The sequence below is a fragment of the Aulonocara sp. 'chitande type north' Nkhata Bay genome, linkage group LG18 (genome assembly GCF_057382095.1).
Source record: "Aulonocara sp. 'chitande type north' Nkhata Bay isolate Kocher_YH1m ecotype deep benthic linkage group LG18, A_spYH_male_GT1.1, whole genome shotgun sequence".
Lineage (NCBI taxonomy): Eukaryota > Metazoa > Chordata > Actinopteri > Cichliformes > Cichlidae > Aulonocara > Aulonocara sp. 'chitande type north' Nkhata Bay.
In genome coordinates this window covers 38,259,173-38,281,789 of record NC_141361.1, presented here as the reverse complement: position 1 = coordinate 38,281,789, position 22,617 = coordinate 38,259,173, and the positions used below count along the sequence as shown (strand labels likewise).

Genomic DNA, 22,617 nt, shown 5'->3' with positions numbered 1-22,617 from the left:
ATAATAATAATAACAATAATAATAATAATAATAATAACAATAACAATAATAATAATAATAACAATAACAATAATAATAATAATAATAACAATAACAATAATAATAATAATAACAATAATAATAATAATAATAATAACAATAATAATAATAATAACAACAATAATAATAATAATAATAATAATAATAATAATAATAATAATAATACTGTATGATTGTCTAAAATGCTAGCTGAGACCTGAGTATTAGGTGAATTAATGCATTTATTAATGATGACACTTTGATGAAAATATTAAAATAGTGAAATGAGGAGTAGTAACAAAAAAACAATAAAACTAATAAAATGTAATTTCAAGAATCATGAGTGTGAATGTATTGAACCACCATGGACGAGGATCATTCTGACCCTGTCCTGTTAAATAGTTAAATACTTAATTTACATTTACAATTTTGTTTGATAATAACTCAGATTTGACAAGGTATATAAAAAAGAAGGTATGAAACACACTGAAACAGATTGAAGAGCTTGTTTTCAAATTAAGCTCACAGCTGGCTCCAATAAAACCAGAAACATAATAAATGAACTGTTGTAAGTTTATCACACGTCCACGAGTACCTCTGCTTCACAGGACCTGCAGCTTCAGTCTCATTCACCATCCACACTGCTCCACCTCAGTCTGCAGTCAAAATGAGCCTCTTGCTGGTTCTAGTGTTAATCACTTTCATGTGATTAACACAGGATTTGTTCATGGGCACTCTGGGAGTTATTGTTGCACAGGTATTTACTCTGATGTGTCCTGGGCATTGGTACAGGCTGAAAAACGGCATTAACTGAAATACTTTATACAACTTTGAGCAAATGGGTTACTATTTATACATGCAGCAGACATACAGGAACAAATGTAAGGGCCAGTTTTTGTCGGTCCAACATTTTTTTAAATTCAGATGTTTTTTGTGTTTTTTTCACTCGCTGGTTAAAGCTCTGATTCACATGAGATTTTCCTGCTGCTAAAGTTTTATGCTGAGGTTAAAATAACAAAACTGTATTTATTTGTGTCCTATTCATTCATTCATTCATTCATTTATAAAGCACATTTAATAACAACAGGGAGCTGACCAAAGTGATGTACAAAATAACAATTAAACAACGACATTAACAACAACAACAACAACAACAACAACAGGTAAAAAAAATTAAAAGAAAATTAGGATAAAAGAATCGGTAACTCTCATACAGTTTCGAAAGTCAGAGTGTAAATGGCCTCGCTAGAAGTCTGACTAGCTATCCACACAGCTAAACATGAACCCAGGAACTCCAGACAATAGATGAGATCTTGAGAAGTTTACTGGTTCTTTCATTTTGTGAAACTGTAACAATAAAACATATGTGGAAATGTACATTAATAATCTGTACTGTTAACAACAACATGTGCCAATGATCTAACAATGCATTCGAAGAGCTAACATGACGATTAGCACCGTTAATTAGCATATGAACTGGTGATCTCATTTACATATGAATAGCACATAGAAAACTTGCTAACTGTGGTCCATCACACATAAAGACAGCACTTTGAATGCCTCGTTGCTTTACCATTGAGTACTTACAGACAATGCTTTAACAAACACCCAAAGAAGGACATGAATGTGGAGCAGCCATCTTGAAGCAGCATCGCAAGCAAACATGAACTTCCTGTCTAACTCTTCTTCTACTGTCACAAAATATCGACTTAAAGGGACCGCAGGGCGGCGCACTTACTAACATTTAAAACATGAAATTAACTAAGCAGTAACATAACACTCCCCGCCTGGGATTATAACAATCCCACATTAAACTGTCAGTCACTAAACTTTTCGGGGGACAGCAGCAAAACCACTTCTGTTACAGGACGACAGAAAGTCTTCTTATCACCTGAGTGCGAAGTAGTTACTTCGACTTTCCGGACAAGTCCATCGTTCCCTGGGAAAGTCTTGGTTATGATACACATGGGCCAATCGCCCCTCTTCACCTGAATGTCTTTGAGCAGAACGATGTCTCCTTCCTTGAGACTTTGTTTCTTGTCCTGCCATTTGTGTCGCAACTGAAGAGTATGAAGGTATTCCCGTCTCCATTTGGACCAGAACATGTCAGCGAGACCTTGTACTCTTCTCCATTGTTCTTTCAGAAATATCCCCTTTCCAAAGTCACCAGGGGGTGGCGCTGCTGAGTCTGGTTTCATCGTGAGCAGCATCGACGGCGTGAGGATGAGGGGTGACTCAGGATCGGTGGACACAGGAATCAGGGGGCGAGCATTCATGATGGCACAGACTTCTGCCATGAATGTTGACAACAGTTCATGTGTTAGTAGTGTTCTTTTGCAGTCCTGTAACATAGAGTCGAGGATACGCCTCGCAATCCCAATCATCCGCTCCCAGGCACCGCCCATATGGGATGCATGAGGTGGGTTGAAGATCCATGAACAGTTTTGTTTGCTTAAGTAGCCTTCGACATCCTTGACTGACATGTTCGATCCATCCATTTTCAGTTCCCGAGAGGCGCCGATAAAGTTCGTACCGCAATCCGATCTTAGTTGTCTTGCTGGGCCTCTGATTGCAAAAAGTCGCCTTAAAGCATTTATAAAGCTGTCTGTGCTCATTGATTCGATCAACTCGATATGGACTGCTCTTGTTGACAGACATGAGAACATCACGGCCCACCTTTTAGAGCTAGCTTGTCCTCCTCTCGTGCGCTGGGTTACAATGTCCCATGGCCCGAACACGTCTACACCCACATATGTGAAGGGGGGTGCAACTTGCATTCGTTCAGATGGTAAGTTTCCCATTTGCTGACATTCCGCTTTTCCTCTCAATTTCTTGCATGTGACACACTTAAAAAGCACTGTGCTGATAGCCCTTTTGGCTCCTACCATCCAGAATCCTGCAGCTCTAATGGCACCTTCCGTGAAATGTCTTCCTTGGTGTTTCACAGTCTCGTGATAGTGCCGTATTAAGAGCGTTCCCAAGTGGTGTCGGGCAGGGATGATGAGAGGGTGAGTGGTGTCGATACCCAGTTCAGATTGTATGATTCGGCCTCCAACTCTTAAGAGTCCATTGCTATCTAGAATAGGATGCAGTTTCCAAAGACTGCTTGAGGGGGGAATAGGGATCCCTTCCTGAATACACTTTATTTCCTTTTCGTAGCACTCACTCTGAACGCTCTTTATGATACAGACCTTCGCATTTTCCAATTCTTCCACTGTGGGTTGACAGAGATGCCAACCACGACAGCTGGATGCTTGGTTGGATCGACCAAAGGAACGAGCAATGTGGGTCAAGCGGGCAACTGCTCTGAGGAGAGGACTGTAGTTGGAAAACCTCTCAAGATGGGATGAACTTACTGTTGACCTTGCGATTTGTGTCAGATTTGTTGTCACCAGCGGACGTATTTCTGTATCAAGAGTGGGATCCACAAGGTCAAACGTGACTGGAGATTGCGACTGTGCGGACGGTTTGAGGAGAAAGGCTGGCCCTTTAAACCATGTTGTGCTGCTCAGTTGCGCTGCTGCAACGGAGCGGGACCCATGATCTGCTGGGTTGAGTTCGGATGGAACGTGCCTCCACTGGTTGGAGCATGTTGATTGGAGGATGCGTTGGACCCTGTTATGCACGTACACATAAAACCTTCGTGACTGATTGTGGATGTAGCCTAGCACGACTTTACTGTCAGTGTAGTACTCAATGTCGTCAAACATGATGTCTATTTCTGCTACTATCAGCTCCGCAACTTCAACTGCAAGCACTGCAGCACATAACTCTAGTCTTGGAATTGTGAGGCCGGCTTGAGGAGCTAGCTTTGTTTTTCCAAACACAAAGCCGATTTCTGTTTTGTTCGAAGTAGACAGTTTGATGTAAGCGACAGCTGCAATGGCTTTCACGGATGCATCAGCGAATACACAAAGTGTTTTGGTTTGGGCGCCAGATGTAGAGAGAGAAGTGTAGGGGCGTGGTATTTGGAGATCTTCTAAATCTTGAAGTGAGTCCTTCCAATTGCTCCACTCTGCCTTCATGTTGTCTGGGAGTGCTGCATCCCAGTCGTCCGTCAAGCTGGTAAGTTCTCTAAGAATCAGTCTGCCTTGAATTGTGATTGGAGCGAGAAACCCCAGAGGGTCGTAGAGACTGTTGACAGTAGAGAGGACACCTCTACGTGTGAAGGCCTTTTGCTCATTGTCAACTTTGAATGTGAAGGTGTCTGTGTCAACATTCCACAGCAGCCCCAAACTGCGTTGCACTGGCGAGTCTTGAGCACACAGGTCTAAGTTTCCAATGTTTTTTGCCCTGTCCTCTGGTGGGAAAGCTTCTAGGACTGTAGGGCGGTTGGAGATTACTTTGTGTAGTCTGAGGTTTGAAGAAGCAAGAGCCCGTTGAGCTTGTTGGAGAACTTGTATGGCCTTTTCTTCAGTAGGAAATGACTTGAGAGCGTCATCGACATAGAAATCTCGCTCAATGAATGTCCGCACCTCAATCCCAAAATCTAGCTCACCAGTCGCTGCTGCTTTCTTCAACCCATATATGGCGACAGAGGGGGAGGGACTGTTCCCAAAAATGTGCACTCGCATGCGATACTCTATAACTTCAGATGACATGTCGTTATCTTTGTACCACAAGAAGCGGAGAAAGTCTCTGTGGCTCTCTTTGACAACAAAACAGTGGAACATATGTTCAATGTCCGCCGTTATGGCCACCTGCTCCTTTTTGAATCTTATGAGCACCCCAACAAGACTGTTGTTGAGGTCGGGGCCTGTTAGCAACACGTCGTTGAGAGAGACTCCTTCATGTGGGGAGCTTGAGTCGAACACGACCCTAATTTTGGCGGGTTTCTTTGGATGGTAAACCCCAAACAAAGGGAGGTACCAGCATTCCTGGTTCTGACTGAGAGCTGGTGCCACTTCAGCATGTCCTCTGGTAAGCATGTTCTCCATAAACTCCAGAAAGTGTGTTTTCATTTCAGGTCGTTTTTCAAGAGTGCGCCGGAGTGACATAAGGCGATCGTAGGCTAGTTGTCTGTTGTTCGGGAGCCGTTGTCGAGGCGATCGAAAAGGCAGAGGACCAACCCAGCTATTGTCGCTGCCCTGATAGAACTCTGAGTCCATTATTTGGAGAAACTGCATATCCTCAACTGATGGTGCAAGTTTGTGATCATCCGCTGTTCGTGTGAAGACCTGCTGACCAATGCTGTCCACATTACATCCTGACACAGGAAGGCTTGGGAGGCTGTGACTGCGCTCAGGAGCTTTGGTAAATGTCTCTTTAACAGTTATTTGACCGTTGCATGGCTGAAAATGGCTTGCACGGCCATTCTCCAGTATGAAAGTCTTATAGCTGTTCACGTGTGGGGGTCTGTGCACTCCATCGAGACAGATGTCACCTACCACGACCCAACCCATGTCGAGTCTCTGAGCAAATGGGGCGTCGTCTGGGCCGTTTATCTGCTCCCGGACTTTGTGGACTCGAAGCATGTCTCGTCCCAGCAGTAGTAGTATGTCAGCATTTGGGTCTAATGGCGGGATCAAGTTGGCAATCTGTCGTAGATGGGCGTGGTGTTGGGCAGCTTCTGGAGTTGGTATCTCAGAGCGGTTATCTGGAATTTCGTTACATTCGAGGAGTGTTGGCAGAGGAAGACTTGCCTTTCCATTCACTGACTCTACTATAAAGCCAGAAGCACTTCTCCCTGATACTCCTGTGAGTCCGGCACACGTCTTTAACATGTACGGGCGACTCTCTCCTTGGACCTGAAAAACATCAAAGAACTGGGAACGTGCCAGCGATCGATTGCTCTGATCGTCCAAGATTGCATACATTTTCTTTGTTTGATCTCTGTGTCCAGCAGGGTATACATTCACTAGTGTGATTTTTGAACATTCTCTGGCGCTCACTCCTTCCCCACACACCTCAGTACACCGAGACGTGACTTCTTGGGTGTCTGCTTTGTCTCTCTCCCCGCCTTGCTGTGGGGAAGGGGGCGATTTAGACTCCCATGGTGCTGGACCTGGGTGGAGGGCAGAAATGTGATTTTTGCTGTCACACTCAGTGCACGTGGTTTCTGATTCACAGTTCTTGGCTAAATGGTCAGTAGATGAGCAGCAGCGAAAGCAGACGTTTAATTTTTTGAGGATCTGTTTGCGCTCTTCCAAGGGTTTCTCTCTGAACCCTCTGCACCTTTTCAGAGGATGAGGCTTGCTGTGAATTGGGCACTGTTTATTTGGATTCACAGCATACTTAAGACTTTTCTGCATCTGCCTTGTCCTGTACTTGAGTTTTGTGAACAGATATGGGTCCTTTGGAGAACCTTTCGTACATGTGTCTTCGTTCTGATGTTATGGGTTGGTTAGGGCTGTGGACGCTGAAGCTAGGGTCAGTTCGTGTTCTGGCTTCAGTGCGAATGAAGTTGACAAACACAGTAAAGGGGGGAAAGCTGACGCCATAATCGTGCTTGTACCTTGAACCAATATTCATCCACCTTTCTTGTAGATTGTACGGCAATTTTTCGACTATCGCTTGGATCCCTCTTGATGTGTCTAAGTAGGTCAAGCCAGGTAAGTAACCGTCCAACTTGGCTGTCTCTAGCTCTAACATTAGGTCGGCAAGATCACGGAGTCTATAAGGCTCTTTAAGTGTGATTTTAGGGAAGCTGTCGACCTTTTGAAAGAGAGCTTGCTCTACAGCTTCTGGGGAGCCATATATTTCTTCAAGTCTGTCCCAAGCCATAGCTAAACCAACTTCAGGGCATCTGATATTGACAGCTCTCATTTGTTTGGCTTGTTTAGCTGAATCTTTACCAAGGTAGCGCACCAGCAAATCCAGCTCTTCTCCTGGTGAAAGGTCTAACCCTGCTATTGCGGTTTTGAAAGATGATTTCCATGCCCAGTAACTCATGGGTTGGTCATCAAAGCTGGTAAGGCCTGTAGTAATGAGCTGGCTGCGGGCTAGATATTTGGCGAGGTCGTAAGTGTGTTGGCTCGGGGCATGTTCATTGCCCTGAGTATAACTGGATTTATATGGTGTCTGAACAAGAGGTGTAAACTCTTTGTAGTTGGTGGATGGGGGCTTGTACAGTTCGTTATGAGTAGCAGCACAGTTTGCTTTGTTTCCTTCTTTTATAGCAATTTCTTGAAAGGCGGGTGTAGGGTCTTTGTATTCAGTTTTTACTGGGGCTGTTGATTCTGCTGCATTGATAGCTGTTTGTTCCAAAACATACTGCGCAGTGCGTTTTTCTTTGCTCTCAGATAGGGGTGGCCCATAAGCTACACTGCGTGTTTCGAAGCCTAATTCAAGTAGACCAGCTTCTAAAGAATTAGCTTCTGCTATGGCAGCTTCCTTCTCTTGTTCCGCTCTCAGCGCGTCAAGAGTAGCTTGTAAGCGTGCTTGCTCGACTTTAATTTCTATTTCTTTCTTTGTATATGAGGCTCTTGTTTGGGCAGCTTCAGCCTTTGCTCTTGCTCTGAGCAGTTCAATGCTAGCTGACGAACCTGCTCTTGATGGTGGTTTGTGGGAACGGACTGACTCTGTCTCGGCTTTGGAGGATTTACTTTCAGACATTTTGGATTTGTTGTATTTTGATTGTGTCCGCCCGTATACTTTACTTAGCTTATAGGATGGTTGTAGCTCCACGCGGTGGCTTCTGTAGCTATGATGTTTGCTGTGGTGCTGTCTTTTCACTGTAAATGGCCTCGCTAGAAGTCTGACTAGCTATCCACACAGCTAAACATGAACCCAGGAACTCCAGACAATAGATGAGATCTTGAGAAGTTTACTGGTTCTTTCATTTTGTGAAACTGTAACAATAAAACATATGTGGAAATGTACATTAATAATCTGTACTGTTAACAACAACATGTGCCAATGATCTAACAATGCATTCGAAGAGCTAACATGACGATTAGCACCGTTAATTAGCATATGAACTGGTGATCTCATTTACATATGAATAGCACATAGAAAACTTGCTAACTGTGGTCCATCACACATAAAGACAGCACTTTGAATGCCTCGTTGCTTTACCATTGAGTACTTACAGACAATGCTTTAACAAACACCCAAAGAAGGACATGAATGTGGAGCAGCCATCTTGAAGCAGCATCGCAAGCAAACATGAACTTCCTGTCTAACTCTTCTTCTACTGTCACAAAATATCGACTTAAAGGGACCGCAGGGCGGCGCACTTACTAACATTTAAAACATGAAATTAACTAAGCAGTAACATAACACAGAGTAAAAAAATATGTTTTAAGATGCGATTTAAAAAGAGTGACAGTCGGGGCCTTTCTAATGTGGAGAGGTCATTCCACATTTTCGGTGCCACAACCGCAAATGATCTCCTCTATGAACCATCCTAGACTTATGTAAGGTAAGGAGATGATCACTTGAGCGAAGGGCTCTTATGCAAAACTCAGATGTCCAGTGACCATTGCTCAATTACAGCCATTGCTAAACTGAAACTGAATGACTCTCCATCACCTGCCTGTGAGTTTTATTTCAGTTATCAATTTTAATCCATCATAATTCTGTTTGTTTGGGGATTCTGTTTTTATGCTGACAGCATATAAACAGCATTTTGTCCTGGTGTAGAGACCTGAGTAAATCTGGTCTTTAGAGTGCCCCGATCATGAAAACACTAATTAGAATCAATTCTATACCTTACAATATAGGAAATTAAGTCATTATATTAACTGTTGATATAGCACCTTATTTTGAAGTAACTGGCTGTGTGTAATGGACAGAGAAGTAGCTTCACACATGGACAACACTAATCACTTGAAACCGCTCGGCCTGTCAAGCAAGTACATTTTAATTAGCTGCACTATACCATCATGATAACCTGCTGAAGTTCATCAAAACTGGTGCAGAGGTCAAATTAAATTGCAAAATAGACAAGATGGCTATAGCGACTATGACATTACCCTTTGGTTTAGGAGTCTGCTTTAGAAGTCTGAGTATCTGCGTCTTTGCTGTCACCACTGAAAAGCCTTAACTGGCCTGTGAAGCTTGGTTAGCAAGCTGTATTCATAAACTATACAGATACAAACCCAAGAACCAAGACTAAGTGCTGCTATTTTCCTTCATCAACACTAAAACTACAGCCTGGCTGTAGCACACAGCAGGCTGTTTTATCTTTCACAAAACGCGTAAGGCAATAAAAGTAGCCACGCATCTCATCGGCCCAGTATTGAAATGGATTCGTTTTGTCTTTTTTAAGTGACCTTTTTATAGTTGTTATGAAGTGAGAAGCCACCCATGGAAACCAAAATAGTTTTTTGAACTAGTCTGCAAATATGTATTTTAACAATGAAGACTGGCTCTAAGTTACTGCATTACTTTGCTACACCCCAGATGTCGTCACTAGGACGTCTAGCTGTAAATTCAGTTCTCCCATAGCAGGATACTAATGCTTGCACATCTGGACTGGAGGTGTGTGGGCTTGGGTGTGTGTATTTGTTTGCAGGAAGAAAAATGTAAATGTGCAAGGGTGAGCGGTGCACTGAGTGATGCATACACACAGTGGCACACATACCAAACCCTCTAATCAGGTATGTTTCCTCTTGGCCAGGCTGATGAATTAGAGAGCCCTAAATGTTAATCTGTCTGATCTGGTGTTTGTGTGCGTTCACATGGGTGACCTGTATGTTTGATCTTAAGCTTATGCAGATCTTATACACGTGCATGTAAGTGACAAAGATTTAGATAACAGGGACGAGCATGCCTGGAATGCTGAGGTGAGTGTCGCCACGGGAGACAGGCCTCACAGTGAGAGGAATCAAGGGAATGTGAAACCGTCTCTTCACATATGCACCAAGCACTCTAATTGCCGGTTATTCTGTTTCTGAGGATTATGTCCATACGAGGCAGAGCAGTGAGCCGTGGTGGGCAGAGTCTGGATCAAATCAAGTCAAATTAACACCGTGTCAGGATCACAAGTACCTCTCCTCCTCATTTTAAGTGGCGAATTAACCAGGAACACACAGGGCAGACAAATGGGATGAAGATGGAGGTTGAGACATTAAAACAAGATAACTGCAATTTGGATCAGGTTCATCTGCACTTAAGGCTAAATATTGCAGTGTGTGTTCAGAACGCTTGCCTTTAAATATAATATACTACACATTTAGGATTTTTAGTGTCTCTGGGAAGGATTTGAAAGAATAAAACTTGAATGAAAAATGCAGCAGTGTGTTTTGTCTTGTTTTCTATCTCTCTCACTCTCCACGTACAGCATTTATTAATATATACTATTCCTGTCTGTCTCTGTCAGAGCAAGGCTCAGGAAGTTATCTGAACCTAACGGACTTAATTGGCTTCCCCCTCCCTCCCTCTGTGTCCTTCACTGCTGGCTTTGAGGGTCATCCAGCCTACAAATTTGGGTCTCAAGCCAATGTCGGCCGACTCACCAAAACCTTTGTGCCGGGATCGTTCTACCGGGACTTTGCTATCATCGTCACGGTAACCCTACAATCTTCTAGCCTCCTTGATTGTCAACATGCTCAGTTGTCATAACTAAAGATATGACGGTTTATGAGGGCGAATGCCTCCTTGTGTCATCACCGTGTTAAATGTCGACATTAAAGCAAGACTCATATGTTTGTCCCTGTTTAAAAACTGTGAATACAGAAAAATATCTCTTTAATGTTTTCATATACTCACTTATGACTGAATTTCATGTGAAAGGGATGTGGAAGCAAAAGCTTAAAGTCTTTTTTTTTCCTCACACCATCGTATTATTCCAGGTGCGCCCAGCTAGCCAGAGAGGTGGCATGCTCTTTGCCATCACAGATGCCCAACGCAAGGTGGTGAAGCTGGGTTTGGCCCTCACTCCAGTTCGCGAGGGCCTCCAGAGCATCTTACTGTACTACACTGACCAGGAGCAGGCCTCCCACAGCCACAAAGCGGCTGCCTTTAGTGTCCCGGATATGACTGACCAGTGGACACGATTCACGGTGAGCTTCATCCAGGTTAACGACAAAAGATAAAAAGACTCTTCCACTAAGATGAGTGGTTTAACTTTGTCCAAGTCATTGTGGACTGACGTCTGTTGTCTCTGCCTGTCAGGTGGTGGTGGAGCATAATGAGGTCCGTCTCTACTTGGACTGTGGAGAGGCCGAGAGTAAGGACTTCCATCGTAGGCCAGAGAAACTCACCTTTTCACACAATTCAGGCATTTTTGTAGCTAATGCAGGAAGCATGGGGCTTGACAAGTTTGTGGTAAGTGAAAGTTTAATATTAATGTGGTAACCGAAAATGAGAGAAAGAACGAGAGAAAGAACTATATATTTTCTTCTTTTTTTCACATTTAACTAGCCAGTACTCTAAATAAATCTGTCTCTAAATAAAGACCCCATATCGATTTTGATGGTAAGAAAGGGAAGCAAAAACTTCCACTGACCAAACAGAAAATGTTTGAAAAATCTGCCTGATTTGAGATGGAAAGACCTAGAAGTAATTAATTTTATGCAGTTTTTCATTGGTTTGGTTGAACTGTTTCCTCGGTAGAGTGAACTGTTCTTGTCTCTCTTTGGGAGACTTTTCTTAATCATAGCGTCAAGATGTTTGGCCAGTTTTTATTTATTTAGGACAGTTTCCACATCCTAATGCAAAATGAATACACGTTTTTCTGGACTGGATAAGAATACAGCCAGGCCTACAGATCACACACAGAGAGGAAGTGAGAGGGGAGGATACATGGGGGAGTAAATCAACTGCAGATGAGGAAGTTGAAGATATCAACATGGCTTGGTTGTGGTGTGATCAAAGGCAGACCGTGGAGTGCTGCATCGTGATAGGGCACAAATGCAAACTTGATGTCATTTCTCATTCAGGAAAAAAACAAAACAAAAATGTTTGTGTGCTTGTCATTGAAACAAATGTCTGTGCAATGTCAACTCCGACGTTTCCAGAATGAATACATGACGTTCTTTGGCCAAAAGGAATGAAAATCTATTACAAAAGCCACTTTGACACATGACTTCTTTTCCATCTCAACTATCTCCACACAAAAAGAAAAGATAAAAAATAAAAGAAATACGAGCTGGGAGCAAATTGCTGTGGTGAGACACCCTTATCACCTCACTCTGCTTCGTTCAGTGTAGCTTGACTGTCTGAACAGGTTATCTGAAGCATGATGGCAAAATATGTGCACGCTCAGCAGCAGTACGTGCACTCGTGCCCATCTGGGACAGTGTGCGTGCGTGCGTGCATGTGTGTGCGTGTATGTGTGTGTGTTTGTGTGTGTGTGCCTATTACCTCACATTTTGCTGTGATACAGTGTGTCTGGTATCACTGTCAGACTTTCTAAGAGAGATCCACAGTCCTGAATAGAAGTGCTGTGACAGAAGAATAGAAGCTTTAATTTTTGTCAAATATTCCAAACACTGATCACTGAAACTAAAGTAAATTTTTTAATGCTTCAGAATAACTTCCCATTTATATGTCAGAGGTATTTCAAGATGGCTGCTGAGTGGCAAGACAGAGTTTTTCCTCTGTCTATTCTAATTACAGCAACTGCATGTAAATATGTCCCCACCTTTTAGACTGAGGATAGTCCATGAAACATTTTAATGGGGACTGTTTAAACAGATAGCTCTGGATGACTCACAGCTCACAATAATCTCTGCTGATTCCTGCACAGTCCATCATTTCCTCCACTGTCTGAAACGAGCAACATTCCCTTTCAGCTAACTTTCCTCTCACTGGCTCTTTCATACAAAGAACATAATTTATTCCAGGTGGGCGGAGCTTTTATGCCCACAATCAGAGCTGTGTTTGAAATGACCATACGAGGAGTCTCAGTGAGACAGCACACTACACTTGGGATGCAAGTGTTATGCAGTGTTGTGCATAATGTACATATGTTGTGTACATTTCCAAATAGTTATGGACCTAACTGCATGTACAATGTAATCAGATGACAGTTATTATGTTGCCAACAAATCACACAAAGAAGTCTGTAGACCAGTAACTAGATGGACACTTGGAGTGCCTGCATCACGATTTTAAAGAAAGTGATCCAGTTCACACCAAAATGTGACGTGTTATCTCTTTGCCCTCATCTCAACTAAGATTCATCAATCTTAAGGCATAAGCCAGTGATTCCATGACCCATTTTTAATTAGATTGTTAGTCTTTCTCTTAAATGTAGCTCGAGTTACTACCTATGATGAATTATGAGAACACAGAGAAATGAGACTGAAAACATATCTAATGTTTGGTGGAGGAACTCTAATATGACACCTCCACAAAGGCAGCATCACTGCTTTGTTGTTTCATTTGTGTTATTATTTGGTCTTACCAGACTGATGCTGAGGACACAATGGAAGAACTAATTCTAGCACTGCTCAGACAGACAGAAGCCCAACGGTCACAGCAGTCACTGAACTCCCGTCAGTCAGCCAGCACAAGCCTTCCTCTCCATGCAGTGACATGTTTCACATTTCCTTTGTTTTTTCCTCTGCAGGGTTCGATTCAGCAGCTGGTCATAAAAGACGATCCAAGAGTGGCTGAGGAGCAGTGTGAAGACGATGATCCTTATGTGAGACACTCCGTAACTTGTTGCTGAAATGCAAACCTTTCTAACACAAAGCCACAGTCTGCCTAGCGATATTTTAAAATGCTGTAAAAACTTACATGTCAATCCACAGCTCCCCCTTGTGGTTAAAATTACTGGTTGTAAGGATTTGTGCTAAAAGGGTTTTTTTTTTCACCAATGAATGTATAATATGACGTTTGATAAAGGCCTCGGGGTACGCCAGTGGAGACGAGGCTTTGGATGACAGAGAGACAGAGAAAGACCTGAGGAAGACCGCACAGGTGAGAACGCCTGGCTCAGCACGGGTTGGCTGGTGATGGCTGGATGGATTACTTTAGTCCACTCCATCCATCAGTGTGTGTGTGTGTGTGTGTGTGTGTGTGTGTGTACATGTTTAGACATCTTTGTGAGGAAAGAAAATTGGCATACGATACCTGTGGGGAGCAACAGTCACTGATGGGGACAAAATGTCGTCCCCACGGGTTTGAGGCATTTTTGAGGCTCAAAATGTGATTTTAGTGTCAGGGTTACAATTAGGTTATGGTTAGGTTTAGGGTTAGGGTTAGCCATTCATTTTTATCGGTTAGGTTTAGGGTAAGGGTTAGGGTTAGCCATTCATTTTTATCGGTTAGGTTTGGGGTAAGCGGATAGGGAAAGCAGTATGTCAATGAGATGCCCTCACTAAGATATGAAAATGTGTGTGTGTGTGTGTGTGTGTGTGTGTGTGTGTGTGTGTGTGTGTGTGTGTGTGTGTGTGTGTGTGTGTGTGTGTGTGTGTGTGTCCGCTTGTTATGTCTGGAGCTTAAAACTAAAACTACACTCCATGTCTGTTTGCACTTGTAAGAGTTCAACCCTATGCATTGTTTTGGTGCTGTCTTTCATCCTCCCACAACCTAAAAGTCAGTTTGACCCCAAACATCTCTGAATTAAAACTGACTTTGATGCTTCAAAGAAAACTGGCCTTAATAACCTGTTACTACAGAATGGTGGAGTCATGGTAGACCCTTCTAGTCTGGCCTGGAGACACTATCAGCAGCAGAGTAGAAAAAGAGCAGAACACGATGCTGGTCTTTTATTGTGTTGATGTTTAGTAATGCTCTTGTTTTGAAAAATAAAATAATTCATCTGAAGTATACTAAATGAAAAATCAAAGTGCTTTCTGTTAATAGTCTCATTCACCCAATTCAACCCCATTAACCATCCCTAAATACAGTCACTTCTTTCATCTGTACCAAAACCCTTTATCTAACTTTCACACGCATTCACACTTTTGCCTGAGGACACTTCAACACATGCACAGGAGGAACCAGAGAAAGGAGGACCTTCTAAGCTAATGTGGAAGAGCAGGTTGTCACACTTACAATGGTGGGACAAAGACATGGTGCACACACGAGACAGAATCACAGCCATTTGTGTCTCTTGCAAGGAGGAGGGTGTTCCCGTTAGTGCTCCGCCCACTGATGCTCCAGAGGAGTTTGAGGACTTTTCTCCTCACACGGGTCCAACAGAAGCCCGAGTGGACCTGATGACAGGTCTGTAGCACAAAGTTTTGTTCCTGTTTATTCTATGAAAGCTTCAGTATTTGAATTATGAACTAAACCTTTATCATATTTACTTTTCTAAATGTCCTCTCTCTATGATAACGTAAGCATACGCTGTCTGAAGTAAAACTGATAGACGTCATATGCTGTTTGCAGGGCTACACCGAACAGAGGAGGCGGGAGAGCAGCCACAGGGTGTAAGTTGGAGCGTGGGCTTTCTTGCCTAGTTGTCTTATTTTGAAGACAGTGTTGGTCAGAAGATAACAAATGTAGCTCCAGTGTTTCAGTTTATTTTCCCTACAGACACAAATAACTTAAAGACTTCTTGATTTCAATTTTAAAGGGTGATGTCAGGTTAAAAGGAGAGCGCGGTGATCCTGGCCCGCCTGGCCCACCTGGTCCACCAGGTCCTCCCAGTGTACTCAGAGAGACTAAGCTTGGAACATCTGGCCCACAGGGACCACCAGGATCTCCTGGGCTGCCAGGAAAAGATGGACACAAGGTTTGTGTGTCAAAAAGAGGGTTTGTGTGTTTTTCCTTCACCATCTTTCGAAGAACATCGGAGATTTTTTAAGTGAACTTTAAACTCACGAAGTAATAAGTCTTCTTGCACCACTGACTCTCATGCTTCCTCGTGCTTCTGCTTTCAGGGAAGCAGAGGCGATAAAGGAGGTCCAGTAAGTTAAACAGCACTATGTCTGCTTGTTTGTTTTTTTCTGTTTCAGTTGCTACGCTCACTAATTATATTTTCATCGTCAGGGCCAAAAAGGGTCTCAAGGATTTCCAGGCTTGAACGGAGAAGTTGGAGCTAAAGGAGAGAAGGTCCAGCTAATGCATCCATGTTGCATTTAATTAACTGTTACTCTTTATTCCAAATGTAGTTTTATTTTATGATACCAAATAAAAAGAAAAAGTTCTGCCTTTTTCTTCTGTACTTTACTCCTCCCTGCCTCCTTACAGGGAGACCCGGGAGTTGGTTTACCAGGCCCCCCTGGCCTTCCTGGACCCCCTGGACCCCCCAGATCACGCAGTGTACCCGTGAGTAACAGTTTATGGTTTCGCTACTTCCTCCCAATATGTGTCTGCTCAGTATTGTCTTGCATTTTAGCAATGATATCAAATGTAGGCAGCATAAACAAGACATGAATACAAAGAAAAGCATCTTGATGAATGTGTTTTAGTATGGACCAGATGCCCTGGGTTCTGGGTTTGAAGACCTGGACAGCGATGCAGACCTCATCCAGGTAAGAGAAAGGACTAGTTAACAGATGCAAGAGTCTGACAGTCAATTATGGCAGTGAAAAAAAATCTAACATCTCCTTCCATTAGGGTCCTCCTGGTCCACCGGGCCCTCCAGGACCTCCTGGTCCCCCTGGACCCCACCTGTCCTCATCTGCCACCATTGAAGGACTTTCTCCTGGGCATGCTGGACCACCTGGTGCACCTGGCAGTGATGGCCTTCAAGGCAAACAAGGAGTACCAGTAAGTTAACCTTCAATTTAAGTGAAAAATAGATGATTTGTTTTAAATACAAAAATCTATGTAATACAGGAAGTGCAGAATTATTAGGCAAATGTGTATTTTGTCCACATCATCCTCTTCATGCATGTTGTCTTACTCCAAGCTGTATAGGCTCGAAAGCCTACTACCAATTAAGCATATTAGGTGATATGCATCTCTGTAATGAGAAGGGGTGTGGTCTAATGACATCAACACCCTATATCAGGTGTGCATAATTATTAGGCAACGTCCTTTCCTTTGGCAAAATGGGTCAAAAGAAGGACTTGACAGGCTCAGAAAAGTCAAAAATAGTGAGATATCTTGCAGAGGGATGCAGCAGTCTCAAAACTGCAAAGCTTCTGAAGCGTGATCATCGACCAATCAAGCGTTTCATTCAAAATAGTCAACAGGGTCGCAAGAAGCGTGTGGAAAAACCAAGGCGCAAAATAACTGCCCATGAACTGAGAAAAGTCAAGCGTGCAGCTGCCAAGATGCCACTTGCCACCAGTTTGGCCATATTTCAGAGCTGCAACATCACTGGAGTGCCCAAAAGCACAAGGTGTGCAATACTCAGAGACATGGCCAAGGTAAGAAAGGCTGAAAGACGACCACCACTGAACAAGACACACAAGCTGAAACGTCAAGACTGGGCCAAGAAATATCTCAAGACTGGTTTTTCTAAGGTTTTATGGACTGATGAAATGAGAGTGAGTCTTGATGGGCCAGATGGATGGGCCCGTGGCTGGATTGGTAAAGGGCAGAGAGCTCCAGTCTGACTCAGACGCCAGCAAGGTGGAGGTGGAGTACTGGTTTGGGCTGGTATCATCAAAGATGAGCTTGTGGGGCCTTTTCGGGTTGAGGATGGAGTCAAGCTCAACTCCCAGTCCTACTGCCAGTTTCTGGAAGACACCTTCTTCAAGCAGTGGTACAGGAAGAAGTCTGCATCCTTCAAGAAAAACATGATTTCCATGCAGGACAATGCTCCATCACACGCGTCCAAGTACTCCACAGCGTGGCTGGCAAGAAAGGGTATAAAAGAAGAAAAACTAATGACATGGCCTCCTTGTTCACCTGATCTGAACCCCATTGAGAACCTGTGGTCCATCATCAAATGTGAGATTTACAAGGAGGGAAAACAGTACACCTCTCTGAACAGTGTCTGGGAGGCTGTGGTTGCTGCTGCACGCAATGTTGATGGTGAACAGATCAAAACACTGACAGAATCCATGGATGGCAGGCTTTTGAGTGTCCTTGCAAAGAAAGGTGGCTATATTGGTCGCTGATTTGTTTTTGTTTTGTTTTTGAATGTCAGAAATGTATATTTGTGAATGTGGAGATGTTATATTGGTTTCACTGGTAAAAATAAATGATTGAAATGGGTATATATTTGTTTTTTGTTAAGTTGCCTAATAATTATGCACAGTAATAGTCACCTGCACACACAGACATCCCCCTAAAATAGCTCAAACTAAAAACAAACTAAAAACTACTTCCAAAAACATTCAGCTTTGATATTAATGAGTTTTTTGGGTTCATTGAGAACATGGTTGTTGTTCAATAATAAAATCATTCCTCAAAAATACAACTTGCCTAATAATTCTGCACTCCCTGTATACACTGATGGGATTCTGCAGACGTATGCAACTGTCCAAACATGCATGGTCCTGTGTGGAAAAAGTAACGCAGTGAAGACGTGTTGTCTGTGGTGACACATCACACTTCTCCATCTAACAAACCTGTGGACAAATCCAGGTTTGGCAGTTGTAAGGATGGCGGTACTTGTCTGGGGCTGCTTTGATTTCCTGGACGACCATGAATTCTGCTCTCCACCAGAAAAAGAGAAATTTCTGGCCATCAGTTTATTCCCTGAAGCTCAAGCTCACTTGGTTATGCAGCAGTGCAGTTATCCAGAACACACCAGCAAGTCCACCTCTGAATTGCTCCAGAAAAAAAAAGTTTCTGTAGTGGACTATTCAAAGTTCAGAGTTAAATGTGCCTGAGATGCTTTGGCATGACCTCAAACAGGCTGTTCACACTCGAAAATCCTCCAGTGTGGATGAATTAAAATAATTCTACAAAGACGGGCGTGCCAAACAAAGAAATGCTCTATGGCAGTAATTGCAAAGACTTGATTACAGTTTGTTAGGTTTAGGGGGAAATTACTTTAACACACAGGACCTGGAAGACTTGGTTAGCTGTTTTCATTTAGTAAAGAAAGTAATTTAAAGCTGCATTTTGTATTTACTTAGGTTATCTTTGTCTAATTTTAAAATTTGTCTGATGAATTTAAGAGTGACAAATATGCAAAAAATGAAGAAATCAGAAGATGCTGTATAGACACTGGACAGACACCTCTGTTAGTATAACAGTGCTACATCAGGAGACATTATTATAGCCTATAATATTTTTACATAATTGTTTTTTTCATATGTTCTGTTTTACTATATCTTGTACCTTCACATTTTATTTGGATTATTTCTCATTGAATTTGCCCCGAGCATTGACTTTTTTCTCCTTTTCCACCTTCCAGTCTTTGCTCTGATTTTATGTAGTGCAACAATTAGATTCCACCTTTATTTTATTTCTTAAATATTGTCATATTGTAGTGATTTGCATTTCTGTGTTTATATAAGCCAATGACCGTTCTCTAACTGTCTCTCTCCATTTCATTGTCCTTTATCTCCACAACAAATCTTTATTCGTACCTTTATTGTTCCTCCTTCTTATTCCTACCTGGAATCTCTCCTATTTGTTTCAGATGGTTGAGGATTGGTTTAGTGGTTCTGGGCCTGACGGTTCAGGTTTGAGCTCAGAGTTCTCCGCTGTCCTCACCTCAGACTTCGGCTCTAGTTCTGGTTCTGATTCTGACTTTGAGTCAGCATGGGGTTCAGGCGAGGTATACTGCCCAGTTTGCCTGGAAAACCAGCAAACAAAGAAAGGCAGAATTTCAGTCAGCGCTAGAGCATTGAGGTAGACAACATTTAGCTTTCACCGTGATAAAACGGTGTCAAAGCAATAAAGATGAACCTTAGCTAACTACCCTAATGCTCAGGCACAAATGACTGCACATTATCTCCAACTACGTTATCTTAACTGCTGGCTTGCTTGTGCTAAAGCTGAAAGTGATAATCGCTGTGCCATGAAACCCAAAGTGGTTCTTTTACTTTCAGTTCCAAAATTGTCATTGCCAAGGAAAAAGAATCAGCATGACATTTTACTCTATATGATGACAAGCAACTGAACTGAAAGGATCTGGCCACACTCTTATTGCTTATAACCTCATGCTTCTCTCACTGCACATGGTAAAGGAACTGCTCTGCCTTTTGCACCAGTCACATTCATTTTTTACTTCTGTTGGCTGATTTTTCTCAGGGATATCAGGGATATATAAACTACTGTATATATATATCCCTGCGTCTGCTACTAAAGTTACAAATGGGCGATTTCTACATGAACCAAACAGTTGGTTAAGTAAAGATTTGTATGTGACAGTGCCACCAAGGTCACGTGACAAAAAGCTCTCAATATTATCAGTTAAACGAAATATCCTGGACTAGATTAATGTGCTGGATTGATGAACAAACAGAAATACATATTATAGCTTTAGTAGTAAGCAGTCTTCTCTTGGATCAGCTGGCAGTGAGTGTGTTACCAATGAAGTCTGAGGTTTTATGGGTCCATCAGTGGGTTGGCACAGAAACACTGCTCTGAGTGGTGCTGCTTGATTAAAGGGATATACTGAATGTATCATCACTTCAGCTTGCTGTTAGGTGATGAAAAAAGAGGCGATAAAATCATCCTCGCCTATATGGTTGATGACATCGATCCTTCACGCTACAGCACATTTAGCTAAATGGCAAACAGTCACAAACACCTTGATTGAAAATTGTTCAATTTATTTGTATGTTGCTGCTTTGAATTGTTTGTGCCAGTTGGACAAATAAGAGGCAATGATATAAACAGCCATTTACCATTGTCTGCGTTAAAGCAGAACGTTTCGTATTGAGGTTAAAATCATCATTTAGTGCAGAGCAGTGTTGGCATGGATGATATTATCATTTAAGGAAGCTGAAGAATCGAACAGCTTCCAAACATTCATGTATTCCTTTAAGGTGACGAGGGTCACAGTTGCACTCTGGATTGTTCCTGTTGGAACAGCCAAAGTGTCAACACACAGCGACAGTATGCTCCCATACTAGCATACCTATGACTTACCACAGCTTTATTTCTCTACACTCTGCATGTGTCTTTCTATATTTCCAGGGTCCAGCAGGAAAAGCTGGTCCTCCAGGTTCACCTGGGGCTGCAGGCGAGAAGGTATGAACACCAAGAGCTAAAAGAAAAGACATCTAACCTTATTGCCAAACTTCTGCACATTTTTAGTGTAGACAGTCTTTATTAGTAATGATAGGTAACTAAAGTATATTAACTCCTTTACTTCCTTTAGGGTGAGCAAGGCCTACCTGGGCCTCCTGGGCCAAAGGTAATTTATACTACTCAAAACAGAGTCATACCTGTAAATGGCATCCTGTTCACATCGTTTGGTAGCCCACAAATAAATACATTTCCTGTTCTTGTTGTTACTAATGAAAGTCTCCTGTTTGTCTGAGAAGGGTGAAAGTGGGTCAACGGGTGTCCAAGGAATTCCAGGGCCTCAAGGGCCTATTGGTCCAGAAGGAAAGAGAGGCCTTCCAGGACCTCCTGGCCCACCAGGGCCTCCAGGAACCAAATTCTTTGCAGAGGTGACCCAACCCAGTTTATTAATCACCTGTCCTCCACATATCACTGCTACTATATAGCCTCATATAGATTAACGAGAGGAAAATGAGAATTGCAGTAGAAAACATTAAAAGGTTGTGTCTTTTTCATCACATTGAAGCTCAATAACTATAGACCGTGGCTTCGTTTTCAGGATATGGAGGGATCTGGCATGACTGATCAGATTACTGGAGTCAGAGGCCCACAGGTCAGTGTGAGGGGATATATGAGTTTATGTACAGTATATCTATTGATTCATATAAAGTAACGCATCCTTTTTGTTCTTTTAAGGGTCTACCTGGCCCTCCAGGACCACAGGTAATCTGTTTATGAATTTTCAACAAATTTACAGATAGCTACAATGACATGTTTAACAACTAATACTCGACATCTGGTTACTCTTTGAGTAGGGTGCTCTTACTGAACATACTTGTTTGTGTTTTCTGTAGGGTAAGGATGGAGCACCAGGAGCTCCAGGGCTCTCTGTCAAGGTAAATTCATTTTGGAATGACACAACTTATATGTTTCTGATATGCAGTATCAATTATCATCCACTTATTGTTTATATTTAGTGGCCAACAGGTTGTGTATTTTATGACCTAGTTGAGAACTATTGAGCTAAAGTGTTTTTGGTCATTGATGAAACAGCGTAGTTCATCTATGTGAACTTAACTTTCTCTAATCATTGGAATGCACGTTATATTTCACGTGAGCCACACATTACGTTAGAGTGAAATCACCATCACTCTTTGCAGCTTTTTTATTACCTCATTTTCTGATGTGTCTGATGGCAGGGTGAACCAGGAGAACCAGGACCAGAGGGTCTCCGGGGTCCTGCTGGACTACCAGGTCCTAGGGTAAGTAGCAGTGTTAGATGGCTGAGGTGGTTGGCAGTTCAAAAGTAGTTAGCAGCAAAAAAAACAAATACTGCACACTGCAAAAATGATACAGACAAAAAAAGGCTCTAGTCTAAAATCTTCCAGAACAGGCACCTTGTCAAAATATTGCAAAAAGCTATGTTATATATCTATAATTAATTAATTTGCCAACATTTTAGGAAACATTTTTTACAGATAAAATGTCTGAATGGTCCATTCTCCTTGGTAACTAGCCTGGAGGACATGGTGTATGTTTTCCAACAACTCTCCCTCCACTCCCACTTTCATGAAGTGCTTGCTCACAGGGTGTCATCTGAGTGGCGGGGTATTATTGTAGCGTCACTGTTGTTGTGATTTATATAAATAAAATCGAATGCATTGAAATTAATTC

The 22,617-nt window shown here is 42.4% G+C and overlaps 1 protein-coding gene across 5 annotated transcripts in view; it reads left to right on the top strand.

Moving 5' to 3' along the window:
• col15a1b (collagen, type XV, alpha 1b) overlaps positions 1-22,617 on the top strand; it is a 41,113-nt gene that overhangs the window by 1,939 nt on the left and 16,557 nt on the right. For 2 of the 5 annotated variants that reach the window (XM_086271082.1, XM_086271080.1), the window contains exons 2-22: positions 10,283-10,470; positions 10,755-10,964; positions 11,077-11,229; positions 13,478-13,552; positions 13,756-13,830; positions 14,976-15,081; positions 15,247-15,287; positions 15,434-15,592; positions 15,741-15,767; positions 15,850-15,912; positions 16,051-16,128; positions 16,272-16,334; positions 16,420-16,572; positions 19,349-19,486; positions 20,854-20,907; positions 21,038-21,073; positions 21,204-21,332; positions 21,503-21,556; positions 21,640-21,666; positions 21,798-21,839; positions 22,143-22,205. In XM_086271082.1, coding sequence (XP_086127208.1) covers positions 10,283-10,470; positions 10,755-10,964; positions 11,077-11,229; positions 13,478-13,552; positions 13,756-13,830; positions 14,976-15,081; positions 15,247-15,287; positions 15,434-15,592; positions 15,741-15,767; positions 15,850-15,912; positions 16,051-16,128; positions 16,272-16,334; positions 16,420-16,572; positions 19,349-19,486; positions 20,854-20,907; positions 21,038-21,073; positions 21,204-21,332; positions 21,503-21,556; positions 21,640-21,666; positions 21,798-21,839; positions 22,143-22,205 — 1,934 coding nt within the window. The remainder of the gene's footprint in view (positions 1-10,282; positions 10,471-10,754; positions 10,965-11,076; positions 11,230-13,477; positions 13,553-13,755; positions 13,831-14,975; positions 15,082-15,246; positions 15,288-15,433; positions 15,593-15,740; positions 15,768-15,849; positions 15,913-16,050; positions 16,129-16,271; positions 16,335-16,419; positions 16,573-19,348; positions 19,487-20,853; positions 20,908-21,037; positions 21,074-21,203; positions 21,333-21,502; positions 21,557-21,639; positions 21,667-21,797; positions 21,840-22,142; positions 22,206-22,617) is intronic. The other 3 variants (XM_086271083.1, XM_086271084.1, XM_086271081.1) reach the window with 2 other exon arrangements.